The sequence below is a fragment of the Canis lupus genome, chromosome 1 (genome assembly GCF_011100685.1).
Source record: "Canis lupus familiaris isolate Mischka breed German Shepherd chromosome 1, alternate assembly UU_Cfam_GSD_1.0, whole genome shotgun sequence".
NCBI lineage: Eukaryota > Metazoa > Chordata > Mammalia > Carnivora > Canidae > Canis > Canis lupus.
Genome location: NC_049222.1, coordinates 5,071,040 through 5,086,431, shown reverse-complemented (window position 1 = coordinate 5,086,431; position 15,392 = coordinate 5,071,040). Strand labels below are relative to the sequence as shown.

General features: G+C 37.7%; 1 protein-coding gene across 3 annotated transcripts in view; it reads right to left on the bottom strand.

The window, feature by feature from the left end:
* Positions 1–4,201: 4,201 nt before the first annotated feature.
* Positions 4,202–15,392, bottom strand: part of LOC119863882 (cytochrome b5) — a 45,426-nt gene continuing 34,235 nt past the window's right edge. For 2 of the 3 annotated variants that reach the window (XM_038525784.1, XM_038525783.1), the window contains 4 exons: positions 13,401–13,529; positions 11,519–11,548; positions 7,460–7,494; positions 4,202–5,754 (listed from right to left, as the gene is read on the bottom strand). In XM_038525784.1, coding sequence (XP_038381712.1) covers positions 5,673–5,754; positions 7,460–7,494; positions 11,519–11,548; positions 13,401–13,529 — 276 coding nt within the window. In that variant the 3' untranslated portion in view covers positions 4,202–5,672. Of the gene's footprint in view, positions 5,755–7,459; positions 7,495–8,545; positions 8,569–11,518; positions 11,549–13,400; positions 13,530–15,392 lie in introns of all 3 variants that reach the window. The other variant, XM_038525785.1, reaches the window with a different exon arrangement.

The following is a 15,392-nucleotide window of genomic DNA, read 5'->3' as shown; positions in this document are numbered from 1 at the left end:
TTTGACATTAAATTCATTCACTTAAAAAAAAAATCTTAACTTTGTTCCAATCTTAGCCAGCTTGACCACGTATAAAATCCTTTTGTAAAGGTTTCTTTTCCACAAATTTCGACTTTTTAAATATCCCCTCAAATTTTGTCTTATTTTTCCTGTTTCCCATTCTGAAATAATCATTCACTTAAGTGCAAAATCACTCTTTTCCCTCAACAAAAGTGGATCTTCACTCCTCACATCATCTCTTACCAAAAGCACACATCTTCCTTTCCTTGCATACAGAAATACGTCGTGCCTTATTATTTCTAGTACCTTACATACGTTACAATTTTTAATGCTTAAAAAAACCTTAATTTCTGATGAAAACCAGGAAGTTAACAATTGTGAGCTTTTACTTTAGCCTGCTCTGGCTTGGCAAATTCATAAATACATTTTATATTTTCTAGAAACACACGCTTTCTCACTGTGGCACAAAACATATTTACTCATAGATTCAAATAGCTTTAGTTGTCTTTAGAAGCCAAAAAGTAGAAAAGGGTATCCATATTCAGTAAATTAATTTCAATATTTTATTTAAGTAATGATCTAGGCATTCAATGACTAATTTAACTTAACAAAACTTCAAGGTTTCAGGTTACCAAAAAGATTTATTTAAAAAGTTCAACTAAAAACTTCTGACCCACTTAACACTTACTCTATTTAGTTCTATTTGGTTCACTTGTTCTCTCAACAATTATGTTTACTTATGAAAATTTAAATATCATACCCAGTCATTTTTCCTGATGACAGATTTTATAAACTGAGATAACATGAACTTACTTAATAAATCCAGATAGAAGAAAAAATGTGTGTGTTATTTTAACGTTGATAATTCTACAGACATGTCTATTTCAATTAAACTAATTAATTTTAATCAGCTTTAATACTGAGTGTTTTCCTAGATCACATGATCTCAAAAAGCATTTAGGTCTCTATATTTTTGAGAATTTCATGAATACTTTATTCATATAACCATCTAATTTTCTTTATGTCAATTGAATAGAGCTCTTTTATAAATTAATTTTGGCAATATCATCTGGAGGTGGAAAATACCACACATGTACAATACGTGTATATATAAACATATGTATACATATAGACAAAAGAAAACAGAGACCTAATAGCTTTTGTTTTAAGACTTTAGCCATGAGATAGGTAGGATAATGCAGAACTCACTAGATGGATCCAAATCGCGTGTCTGGAAGATGAAAAAGTAAAGGTTATGTGTTCAGGAGACTAAAGCTCTTTATAGAGAAGACACTTATTCATTTGCCTACGTTTACAATCACCTTCCCTCCCGCCCTTTTGCTTTTCTTCTGGTAAGAATTACCTCCCTGAAGTTTGTATTTCAAAGACATGGCCTAATTAGGATTGCCAGGAGAAGACCCGTTAGAACATTTACATCCCAAAGGCACAGGGAAAAAAAAAAAGCAGGTTCCTCCCAGAAGAAACTTTGTTTCTTAAGGTCAGAATTTTTTACAATACTTACAAGCCTTTTGAGAGCAATCAAAGCAGTTTCAGGACTGGTAACAATAGATGAACTTTGAATTGTTCCCAGAGCTGCATTTCTAGTTTTACTAAGATTTGTAAGATAAGGACAGTTGTTTTTAATTCCTCTAAGAATTGGATTACTGCCTAATTCTACCGAAGGGTTGATGTGTCCATCTAACCACACTATCTTCAATTTGTTTCATATCAGGAAGAGGATTTCCAACTAAGATGAAAATTAAAGATGTTTATGTTCTGTATTTAGACCTGTTTGTCTTTGGGATGTTTTAGTAAATCTTTTACAAAGCCTTCAGAAGGTTCTTCTTTCCTTCTGGATGCATAGTTTTATTTTAGCTTAGGGGAGAAGGCCTAAAATAAAATTCTATCAGAAAATGAATATCAGCTTCCAGTTTGGCCATCTTTTGACCACAGAGGTACTTTACAAAAATCCTTTAAATATTTTATTAGTTTTCAGCTAGGACAAACAATAAGTATTTTTGGCAGTATTGAACATCCCCTCTCAGATGTAAGAGGGCTCCCCCTCAAAAGCATGAAAAGATGACTATCTTCCCTAGATCCAGAGAGTCACTCCCAAAGACGGTCCAAAGGAAGAAATGACAACTGTTGTGTACAAGGCAGGTTGAAACCAAAGCCAGGTAGGTTCTTGGGACGCAAAATGAGGCAAGGGAGAAGGGAAGACCTATCACTGGGGGAGAGAGGGAGAAGGAGAAGGAGTCAATAACCAGTGGGTTGGACTTGGAAAGACAACTCAAGGACTTTATTTTCCCCTCTCAACTAGGTACTGCAGACAGAGATCCAGGAGAGCTGACTCTGGTAAGGACCCTCACCCTTAGCCAGCCTCTGCCAGTTTTCCCAAGACCTCATCCACAGGATCCAAGTGGTCTTAGAGTGTAGCTTCAGTTATCCACCAGAATCTGGCAAGGTTTTCCGTTCATTTTCAGTTTTCCTTGGCTGTTTAAGGGAATAACAGCCATTTACCAAAAAAATCTCCCAGAGTCCTGTCAACTCTGGGAACTCTCTTTTGAGAGTAGATGAGGGATCCATAAGGCCACTAACTTGACCAACTTTGTTTACGGTCTTGTTTCCAAGTCCCATTCAAAATACTCAGCTGCAGTCATAAGTTCTGTCAGACTGATGGGAGCTCAGTTCCACCCTGGTTATTATTATTTTTAATCAGTCTCCTAGTCTCAAGAACAGATCCATTTACAAATAGGGCAGCAGAGCATGTTGGGTGACCTTGTTTATAGTATGTAATGGGAATGCCATAGGAAGAGTGCTTCCAGACAGGCTTTAAAGTCTGCCACAGATTCATCTTTTTTCTTTGAATAATAAACCAAACAAGGCAGGCAGGGAAAATTCCTTCTGAGAATGGCTTTTAAAAGGTCAACCACCATTTTATAAACTTTTTCTGGTCCATGAGGTAAGTGTGTTTAAGAACAAGGATCCTTAATATCTTCAGGTTTACACCAATCTGCTTCCTAAATATCTTCGGGTTTATGCCAATCTGCTTCCTGCATCCATTTTTGGGCTTCCTCAGCGCTGACCAGCAATGTGCCTAAGCTCACAGAGATCTGGAAGCCTGGGCTCACTGGCCCTGGTAATGACTCTAAATTCTTCAGGAAACTTTTGGGGATCCTCCCTGGGTATAGGAAGTTCTTCGACTATGGCCTCTTAGTTCACCCTTTGACCAAGGAGTTTAAGACATCTGAGGAGGATATCCCATAACCTGAAGTAACCCATTCTGTTTGGTTTGTGAGCCCTTGTTTTCAGAATCTTGTCTACTGGGAATGTTCTTCATAATGGCCATTATAATTCCAGATCCTATTTAGTAAAACTTTGTTGTAAATATCTACAGCTTCCGGGACCGCAGTTCTTAGACATCAAATAAGCAGTTGTATCAAAAGGTGGCGTGCTCAACTCTGAGCTAAGGCTTTGTGTCTTTTGGAGCCAAACCAATACCTAAGGGGATGTGTCCGTGGATTGCAGATTGTGTGGGTTTTACAGTGTACCTTACTGCATGGAGACTTTCTTGTGGTTGGCGGGTGACCTAATGTCAATCTGACCTGTTGTGTGACCAACTTATGGATAAAGTTGGGTGGCAAGCATTCTAACAGCTTTTAAATGTTCAACCTATACTCAACAATCAAGCAGCTTTTGGCTTCCAAGACCCCAGTAGCAATAGCCTTTAACTACACAAAACACGCTGGATCCAGGCCAGCTTAAGTCACACTCAGTTTGACCCCAGTTGGCAACCACCAGCAATTCCCAGCATGGGACTGGGGACAGGACTAAACCAAACAAATGGAGAACTGTGGACTAAACCAGGGGCAACATGGAATTGGAGACTTAACCAACAGCTAAGGATTCCGATCAGATGGAAAACTGCAGACTGGACTGCCAGCAGTTCTCAACATGAAATCAGGGACTGAAATCAAATGAACCCTTGTAAAGCCAATTAGGTCAGGAGCTTGACACAAAGAAGGCAGAGCTCAGAGCTGAGAGGAACTTGCCCATGGCCCTTGGAAACGATGAGAAACACAGAGAATGCAGTTCGTGGGGTACCATGCCTGTGTTTCTCGTTACCCCCCAAGGCTGTCAGAAGCTTCCTTCAGATCTCATCACTGCCACCCAATCTGTTAAAGTCCAAAATTCATCTGAATAAAATTTAAAGATCTTATCAGTTTTATTCAACAATTCATAGATCGGGCAATATCCTATCTGGCAAAGAGAAAGAAGTTCCAAAGAGCTGTACAAAATGGAAAACTTCTATGGGCAGAAAGAGGTGGGACAAGGAAATTATTTTAGCAGAGCTGATTGTTACAGGCAAAATCACCTTCCTTTGAGGGGTCATGGGTTTGGGAGGGTGTCTCCTGGGGATTATTCCACTAGTGCTGACCAGATCATTCGAGACTGACTGGCTTAAGATTCCACTCTTGGGAGAGACTGAAACTGCAATCAGTCTTGGTTTGGTGACATGGGCTTAGCACAAGTGACTCAATTTTGAGTTTGTTGCCTCTTTTTAAACAATACTCTGTAATTTAAAAATTCCTTTCCAATGTGTTTGTTATTTCTGAAGAACTCTATTGCTTATCAGGTGGTTAGAAGGCCAATGGAAACTTGCATAGTCATACATTAACTGCAAAGTACTTAGAATCTAATTCATCCTTTAAGTTTCCACATTTAGAAGAAAAAAAAGCATGGGGCAGAGAATAACAAACAAAAATGACAGAATTAACCTACTGGAACTCCAAAGAAAAAATGAGCAGAGTCATACTAGAATTCCTCATGGTTCATTACCAGCTAAATTTCTTCAAAAATCAGATTCCAAATGTCCCGTTATCTCTCTCAAATTTTGTTTTTGCAAAATAGGAAATCAACATTTCCTTAATGAGTATATAAACAGTTTTTGCCTCTGAATGAGGAATTTTTTTTAGACTTTAAGTATCTCTTCAGTAAATCTTTAGTCTGTGAGAAGGGACAGCTAAAATGTCCTCTCACAGTTGTGAGGTTTTCTTTTGACTGTATTTTTTAATCAAAAAAGAGATGAGATCTTTTTCATAGGTCCTACAGGCCACCTTCTCTTTTTGTCATCTATTTCACGTAGAACAATTAGAAATCTTTCATTTCTGAGCTTTTCTTAATTCCCTGGGAAAGGAAACTATGCTGGGGCAGGCAGGTACTGAATTGCTCAGGGAGATGTGAAGGAGAGATCTAAGGACATTCCCCTCCTCACGTCATATAGACTACTTGGGTCTGAATGATTAGCAAACTGAATGACTCTGCTAAATAATCAGATTCTAAATGTTTAGGACAATTATATATAGACGGGCAAACAGGGTGGTATATTTTAAAAGCCAGATATATTTTTAAAATATCACGCCTATAATAAGTAAATTACGTAGTGATGGAACATCAAAAAAAGTTGATGAACAAAAGGCACATTCTAAGAGTTCAGGAGTAGAAAGAACAGAAGAGTTCTCTTTTGGTTTGATTCAAAGTAGGAGAAAGGGAAACTGGTGTATTAAAATTATTTTTTGGGTGAAAGTTTCTGTCAGTTGAAGCAGTTAACATTGGCTTCTTTCTCCCCGGTGCAAAGCAGTCTTTTCTTTCACTGGCTTCTGAGAATGTGTTTAATCTTCCGCTGTGTAGAAGTGATACATCAGGGCTACCACCAGTGCTGAGATGGCTGGGATCACCCAGTTGGTCCACCAGCTGGAAAGAAACAGCAATGATGTTTGTACAGCTGTTTGACACACAGGACTCAAAACCTCGGCTACTTCTAATTACCAAAAATCAACATGGCAGGTTTTTATTATCTTTGTAATCTACCTAGATGAAAAGTCAACTCTGAGTTGTTAAAAGCGACGTGAGTGCAACACATGCTTTACTATACCAGCAACTGTTCTAGCTTTATAAGAAAATTAATGACCCCCAACCTCAATCCACGTAAATCTATTTCTATAAATAGACTTATACAAAGAGCTATGAATCACTCCCCCAACAGATGCTACCTATGAATAGTGACTTATCTAAGGACATAAACTCTGGGTTACAAGGTATCATTAGTTCACAAAAGCAAATATTCCTTACAGTTTCTATTCTATTTACAGACATTAAGAATTTAAAATAGCACTGAACTGAGAACAAGGAAATCAAGGTTCTTATTTTGGGACAGCCATCAGCAGGCTCTATAACCAAGAGAAAAGCACATCTCAGAGACTATGAAGTTAAGGAATTTGAGCCACAGGATTATTAAGGTTGCTATGAGCACCACAGCTCTATGTTCCATGATTCTGTTTTGAAAATCTAATAGTTACACATGCACAGCAGATTTAACAAATCAAGAGCATGCCCAAACTACTTAATCTGAGGCTCAAAGGTATAAACTCAGAAAAATGCCTAATTTGCACACTGTTTCAGGCCTGTTTTTTAATTCACTATAAATGAATAGTGCATAGTTTTTTAATTCACTATAAATGACAGATCGCAGATCAAACCAGGGACAAAGCTAGAATATCTTCAATTTAACTATGAATCTATAATTTCTTAGAAAACAAAATTTGTAGGTTGTAAAATATGAATTAGACCAGGTAATACCTATAAAGACAATTATGTTCTGTCATAAACTTTCTATCTTTTAATACTCTTCACATATCAACTCATACAAAAATTAAGTTCAATAAAAAGATTTAAACTGCAAATGTAACTTTCATCTTGGTGAGGTTCTGACAGGTCAGAAAACTGACCTGTCAATGAAACATACGGCAAAGTACTACTGCCTGAAGGCAGGGAATGTACCAGAACACCAAGAGACTGGGCAGTTATATTTGACAGGGTAAAATAAAATAGGCATAAACATGTGGTTTTGAGCTTGGAGCCAAGTATCTTTATCTACTAGACAGATAAATGCCAATTATACAGGTCAATATGGTAGAGCTGACACAAATGTAATAGATCTTGGACTGTAACACAGAAATCCAGTCCCAGAATGAGAGATTATTGTTACACCTAGAGGAACACTGAGCCATGCTTAGGAAGAGACGATCACTACAATATAAGAAATGGATCATATACTGAATAGAAAGGATGTTTGCCTAGACAATCAAAGATTGTGCAGGCCACAGGACTACCCTGGAGAAAGGGAGACCCAACTTATTCTGTGTATTCTATAGGGTGGATGCAGCTGGAGGGCGAGATTTGGGGTTGTTCTGAAGAGTGTCCAGAGTCTGAGCTGACAGTTGAGGAGGGGGCGTCCTGAGTCACCTGGGCACCAAGTGGAGATGTCCCTGGGATGTCCACTGAGGGGGGCAGTGAAAGCCTGAGCCTCAGATGGGTCAGATGGGGGAGGGGCCCTAATCCCTCCCTGATTCAGCAGGCTTTCTGATCATAGTTACTTTAAGTGAAAACTACCACATACCTGGAATTAGAATCAACAGTAGTAATGAGAGTTTCCTGAAATACAAGAGAAAAAGTAAATTTAAAGGGAACATCTAAACATTTATTCAATTGACTAAGAACATTTTAAAATAAGACCACAATATTTTTTTCACTATTCTCCAAAACACATTGAAAGGGAAAATTACATCATAAACTTTTCACTAAAATGTCTAATTTCACCATTTTTTCAGAAAAATGTTTTTTAAGAATTCTGTATTTAAATCGCTTACAAACATAACCTAGATAATTTGAAAAAAGTTAAAAATAGGCTACATAAAATATCCTCAACACAGTACACATCTGAATAATGTAGAAACTGAAGACAAAGATCATGTACATAGACTCAACCCCAACACTACCTTTAGGAAGAAAAGTTTGATTCTCTAAAAGGATGAATGAAACATTCAATAAAATCAGTTATTTCGTTTAAATTTTATATGAAGTAAAAGTGTATCCAAATTGTGTTAAAAAGACATGACAATCAAAAAAAGAAAAATAAGAACTGTCATGAAAATTATCACACTCTGGTTCAACACCTTTCCTGGCCTTTTCTAACTCTGACAAGAAGTTCAAAAACGTGGAGGCTTCAGGGACTGACCTCACACAGTCACCAGCCAAGAAACCTCCAAATAAAGATGCCCTGTGCATGTGCTGGGGTCTTTCACAGTTGGCCTATTATGCCTTCCAGAACTTTGAGAGAAGTTCTGTCAGTACCATGAAAATGAACTAATTTTGGCTCTAGAAAAATACATAGTTCCCCAAACAGCTGAATGATGAAGGCCTAAGGAAAAATAAACTTTTCTGGGATTGAAAACTTAAGCATTCTTTGAAATTTCACACCCGCGAAAGTATTAGTGCCTCAGAGATAGCAGTAAGTAAGGTAGCTCCATCAGAGAGCTCATCTCTGCAGTTTCCCAAAGCACATGATAAGCCGTTAGCAAAACAATCCACACTCTGCGATGAGGCAAAGCTACACACACAGTGAGGCAGCACATTAGAGAAACCCCATGAAAAAGCAGAAAACTGTTAGGGAAGAGCAAGCAAATCAGTTAGGAGACCCACAAACCTGGAAAATGGCCTTTAAGATTCCTGACACAGTGGGGGGGAAATAAATCATTTAAAAAGAAAACACACATTTATTATCTTTTCAAGCAATGTTAAATCTTAGCGACTACAAAAAGTATTCATAACTACTGCAAGATTATTTTTCTAATTTTGTATATATGAATAAAATTAACAAAGATTACCAGAAGTCACTGGACTATGCAAAATGATTATTCAGCTATTAGAAGACATAAGTTCAGCAACTGGAGCACAACAGTTCATTGAAGGTAAAATATTACTGTTACAGTAGAAAGTTAAGCCCAGAATAGTAAACAACACAAACACGTATCTGTTATTTTGTTATACCAAGCACGTGCATTTTACAAACATACTGACAACTCTAGGGAAACTAGGCTGGCCTGTCCCTCCTCCTCCATCACTGTCCTGTGTGTTAATGCTACAACTCTTAGGGCACCATTGCCACCAGCAATCATGATCTTCTAAAGAGTTGCACTTTAAAAAATTATATACATTTCTGAGTGTTTATTATGTTAGGCTCTTAACCTAAAAGTGCCTGAGAGTTAAGCAAGTTTAAATAACCACTTACCACACTGATGAAAAAGGAAAATGAAACGGTCTCGCCTGTCCAGTGGTCTAAGGGGCCTAAATTGGGTTTCTGTGTTTAACTAACAAATATGTCAAAAACCAACTGGCAGAGAAAAGACTATGGTTTTTATTACAGGCTCTGCTACCTGTTCACTTCATGACCCTGAAGGGTTCAATTTCACAGAGGAATGATTACTAATTCCATCAGGACATGAGAAGCTGTACATAAAATCATGCAAAGTACATCAAGTTTCTGCAAATCAAAATAATCTCATTTATACATTCATCTACTTTAGCATATTCCCTAATTAGAAGGCTTTCCTAAAAATACTAGGGACACTGATGCCTTTGGGGTATAGAGCCTTCAGGAGAAGCTTAAGAGACTACATCTGCCAAACATGAGACGGGTCCTTGCCATGGCTCTGCAGTGTGACCTGTAACAAGGTCTGAACTTCACTGTTTTTACACCTTCCCTGGAAGGTCTATGGATCCCACAGGGTTTTCATAAGAACCAAATAAAGTCACTTAAACAGCAATGATTTGAAAACCACAACCAAGAAAAAGTACTGATAATACTGATACCCTCCATGTAAGCAAATCTGATAGATACAAATTTATTTAAAAATGCATCATTTCTTGGTCTACAAATACCTTACTTTTTGGCAACTAAACACCATGTTTTCCTTTGGGCATAATAATCTTTGTTGCTTCATATTTCACAATTCAACTAGATATTTTATGTGGCAATATTTAAAAAATTCAGACCACAGCGTACACTTACCAGCCTGGAGATAGACAGATGGTTATACAGAGACACAACAAAATAAATTATCTAAGGACACTATCTTCTGGCAAAGTAGAAGCATAAGAAAGATAAATTCAAAAAAGTGGTCATGTATTTTCTTTCACTGTATTTGCTTACGGCCTCTAAGAAAGAAAGTTTGAGTTCTTGTCCTGCCTTTCTCCACTTCTGCTCACATAAGCAAAGTCATATATGTTCTAAAAGAGGAAAGGGTCTGTCTTTCAGAAATGTAACAGTATGGTAGGAGACCTGCTTACCATCTCAGCCCTAATTTCTGTTTGTAGATATCAAAATTCGAGATATGGTTGGACCTACATTATTAAATCTAAGTTAATGTAATGAACCTAACAAAATCTTTATTTTATAACTAAATGATTTGCACCAAAATTATTAACATTCTAAACACCTAATAGGAAAAAATATATACTTTTTCCCTGACTGTGGAGAAAAAGCAAAAACTATATGCATCACAGGATTTCAGTTATCCCAAAAGTACCCTCAAAAAAGGTGCTAATGTCTTATGAACCAACAGCAAAGACTGAGCAACTATTACAGAGGCAATTCAAATTCTGGAAGTCCATTTTTTATCTTCCCAAAGTACTCCAATCACCAACACTGAACTTTCTGAATAGGGAGAAGAGAAGATAGAAATGAAATTGCTTTGTAGGAAATAGTATTACGCAAGACTTATTGCACTGTCTGAGGTATGAAGGTAAGCACGGCCTTTATGCACTATTGGATTTACTGCTTTGATTTTGCTGTGGATTAAAGACAATGTCTTGTCAACAGCAGCTAGTAAATGAGTTCACCAGTTCTTCCTACAAGCCTTATGTAGTCTCACTTTTGGGCTCTAATAAAAGAGCAGAAACCAAAATGGAAAAATTATCCTTCCTTTCTGTGGTTTAAGCAAAACTTTCCTCCTTTAATTATAGGCCAGTAACTATTCTGTCTGCTTGTACTTTCAGGGGCTCTGGTTGTCATCAATTCTTACTAGGGATTTATCTTCAAACATAAGTGATGACCAACTCAGAGGGAAGGGCTAGTGAGCCAGGGCATAAAATAAGTATTAGTAGAATATATTTTCCTTTCCTAATGAAAAATGCATCAAAAAATTATCATTTAGTTTGATTAACATTACATTCACCCAACAAATACTTATTTAATACCTATTATGTCCCAAGTGGATGAAGACGACATGGGTAGTGTCCTCTAAGGTTCAAGTATTCAGACCCCTGCTCAATCAGATTTTAAGTTCTCTGAAAATAAGGCCTGTGTCAAATCTTTGAGATTAGCAGCACAGTACTACTTATACAAGTAGCTCTTCATAAGGTATCTACTAATAATTATGATGAAAAAAATTATGTATTGAGAGTCTTACAAAGAGAACACACAAGCTGTCTGAATGAAACACAATGGGTGGTCTATCTACAAAGTATTTTGCTGAGCCAACAGGTTACATATTCATCTTACCTAGAGGGACCTATGCTGGCCTCAAATAGGTAAAAGATTTCTGTCCTCCAGTTTGACAGGTATGAAATACAGTGAAGACAGACACAGCCACTGAGACACTTGAGATGACACACTTACCGAAGGCTTGTTTATCTTTGCTCTGTCATCCTGCAATTAAAAAAAAAAAAAAAGGCACATTACAGAATGAAAGAACATTTCCAAAAGTACAATGTCCAAAGCACTTGTTTTCATTGAGTTTTTTTTTTAATTATATTCAGTAATTAATATTTTGGGTTCATCTATCTAGGTTGTTAATCAAAAAGTTTGATCCATCTGACTTGACTGTAAAAATTAATAGCTGATTAAGTGATTAATTTTCAATCTAGAGTCCCAAAGTTTAGAATATCATCCATGATAATCATATGTATATGTTGATGTGCATATACATTTATTAGACTTGGATTTTGAACTTTAATTCAGGGATCAGCTGAGATTCTTCCCTCCTATCCTCTAAAATGAGTGTATGTATAGGTGTATAGCTGTATGTGTGTACTTGGGTGTGATATCCTGAGTGAATTCCTGCAATCTCCCAACTGCAGGGTTGTAATTTTCTTAAAACCTCTGGTTGAAGTAGTCCAAATTAAGGGTCACCTGAAGGTGACCACAGGGGATCCCAGTAGGGAGATGATGCAGAATGCTGTAGTCACAGCCTGAAAACCCACATGTTCTACACCCACAGGTTTGGAAAGGAAAGAATAAGGATACAATCAAACATTTTAAGGGAAGGCCTCCCTGGTTACCATAAAACTACTTCACTTCAGTTAAGTATGAAGAGGAAGATGAAAATAGGTGGGTGAATAAACTCTCCAGGTAAGTGAAGCTTATTCTTTCAGAGTATCACCTCCCTACCACCAAACAACCTACCCCACCACCATTCAATGGAAATTGCTCTGAAACAGGTTTCCTATTTTCAGGCCTTCAATAAAAAGTGTACTTTAAGCTTTCCTTCATTCATGGTCATTGTAAAAACCATTAACCAACAAAACTTTTCATACAGGTTTTTGTTTTTCAGTGGTTTCTCAGAGTGCCTACTTGAGCTGAGGCCACATGCCTATGCTAATTCTTGTTAGGCCGCTTCTAACAGGATCGCTACCCACTCTGGCTTGCTCCCAGTGAAGCAACAGGAGCTGTGAGGCAGACAGAAGACTGAGATGGTGCAACCCTGCTGAGAGGCCCAGGTGCTCTCTAGAGGTGAGAAAAGCTGAATGCATAGCATAGGATTCACTGTGTGGAGCACTCCACTACCTCTTCCCAAGTGTTCAGCTACATTCCTGATAACTTCCCATTGACAGATTAGCAAAGTTTTATATGGTCAGTCAGAATTGCCACAGAAGGGCCTAAATTCACATTACAGCCCCAGGTTTATATAAAAGCTAAATTAGGCCAGCATTTTCCCAAAGTTAGTCTAGAGACTGGCACGAAAGGTGATGTTCTCAACGATCTGGGGTAGAATGAGAAGAGTGAGGAGAATGTGTAGGTTTTACAAAAGGCAGAGTTTATTTATCTGTTCATTTAACAGAAGTGGTTTAAAATTTTTTTTAAATCAGTTTTTTTTTAAATTAAAATATCCTCAAACTAATGACAGTAGAAGGGATTTTCTTAAGTAAAATATTTTAGTCAAAAAATTAAAAAAAAAATAAAAAAAAAAAAACCTATCCTGGGTTAAAGAACCCCCTCTTCTAAAATCTGTTGCTTGGTGACACTTCACAGTCTGAGAGGCTCTGTCCCCCTACCACGGCCTTGGGTTACAGAGTCCTTACTCTGAGTGCCAGTGAAAACTGCAACCAGGGAAATACAAAGAAATTTCTGGTTGATTTTTTTTATTACAAGAATGGTGCTATAAAATCAGGAGGAATTGTTTTTGCTTTACTTCTGCTTCAACTATGTGATATGCAAGTCTACAGTTTTGAGCAAGGTCAACCCACAGCCTTAAAGAGAAGGCCCCCAATGAGATACTCACCGGATGAAGTTCCCCAATAATGAATGTTTTGGACAATTCTCTGGCATCTGTAGAGTGCCCCACGTCCTCGAAATTTTCAGTAGCATCCCCTCCAGCTTGTTCCCTTAATACTTCTTCCCCACCAGGATGCTGTTTGAAGGACAGATACAAAAAATAAATACTTTTCCAGGCAAATGATCTAAAAGGAAGTGACCAGTTTCTTTAACCAAATTGCTACTCTAGAAGTGGCAGATGACAATGTGTGAGTACAACTCCTCCATAATACAGATGAAAACAGTATACTCTTTTGTATTCAATTTCCTTCTTGAAAGTTCATTAGACTCTTTCTCCAATAATCAAGACGTTCATCTCCCTAGACTACTCTTATGGTAGTAAAGCATTAGATAACAGATTCTTAATCTTTGGGGAATGTCTTCTTCGCTTTTCCATAAACTCAGCATTGTTTTTCTTGACCTTTACCCTGATCTTTGACTTCTTTGGTCTAAGTGTGGACTTACACAACTATGCCTTCGGTGGAAACTGTGTGATAACTCACCTCTGAAAAGCACCCTGTCTGCCAGCCAAGTACAGGCAGCGTATATAGCCTGTTGGACAGGCAAGAGCATCCCCTGCCTCCAAAAGAACTCACTTTCCAGAAGGAAGAAAAAGGAAAGCAAGCAGGTGCAGCAGTGACTTGCTCAAGCTGCTTGCTATAGGGACAAATTATTGATGTGGACAAGGGAGGCGAGGGAGAAAGAGCAGCACACTCCACTGGGGCTTGGGGGGAAAGCCCTTGTGGAAAGGAAATATTTTAGTGCTCTTAGCTACTTTAATCAGGAAAAAAAAAAAACAGATGGTCACAATGCAGGGAGGAGGACTGACAAGAGGGGCCCAGGCACAGACACAGATGAAGTCCAGAGATCCTCAGGCAAGGAACGGAGCCCTCAAGCAAGTGAAAAGAAAGTTAAGTGGTTGGTTATATCACCTTAAATATATGTATGGGGGAGAAAAACCTTAATTGAGCCTCACTATTTCCTTAGATCAAATTTACCCTGCCCTTAAGCAAATCACCTTTAAAAGTACATGTCCAATAACTAAACAGAACAATTCCAGAGAAAGGTGGACAATTATTCTGTTTTGAAATCCGTTTCCCCTCCTACTTTGTTTAAATATATCTACTGCTATAGAAATCTACTTGTTATTTTCCCCCTCTATTATAAAAGTTATCCATTATATTATAGTAAAACTGCAAAATACCAGGAAAGAATAAACATCGCAGAAATCACCTATGGCCCTGCTTCTCAATAGGGCTGGATACACACACGTACATATGTGAACAATTTTTAAAGGAAAACTGAGATCATTACCTTAGACATATGGTTTTGTTAGATTAAAAACAGATTATAATACATGACAGAGACAGTAACGCTAGTGGTTACTTACTTCTACTATGTGAACTTAGGAAAATAATGGTTTTTATCCCATAAAATTTTTAAAGAGTAAATGCTTTAATATAGGTGTCTGACACAGATTAACGAATAAACACTGTTTAGCATTTTCATTAAATATTTTTCAACGTCAAAAAAAATATTTTTCAACGTCATCAGGCATCTTTCCTCAAAAATGACTTTTTTTTTTCTTAAAGATTTTTATTTATTTATTAGGAGTGACACAGAGAGATAGAGAGGCAGAGGCAGAAGCAGGCTCCATGTAGGGAGCCAGATGTGGGACTTGATCCCAGGACCCTGGGATCAGGCCCTGAGCCAAAGGCAGATGCTTTAACCACTGAGCCACTCAGGCGTCCCTCAAAATGACTTTTTAAATAGCTATGTAATGCTTTATTCTGCAGGAATTTCCAGATTTATTTAAACGTCTTCTACTGGAGGCGCAGAATGTCAGAAGTCCACTTTAAACAAACACAAGAGGTCACACCAAGGGTAAAGGCAGTTGACTGCCTACTCTGAAAGGCAATCTGAAGTTTTCTGATGCACCTTCAAGACTGTGGCAATGGAT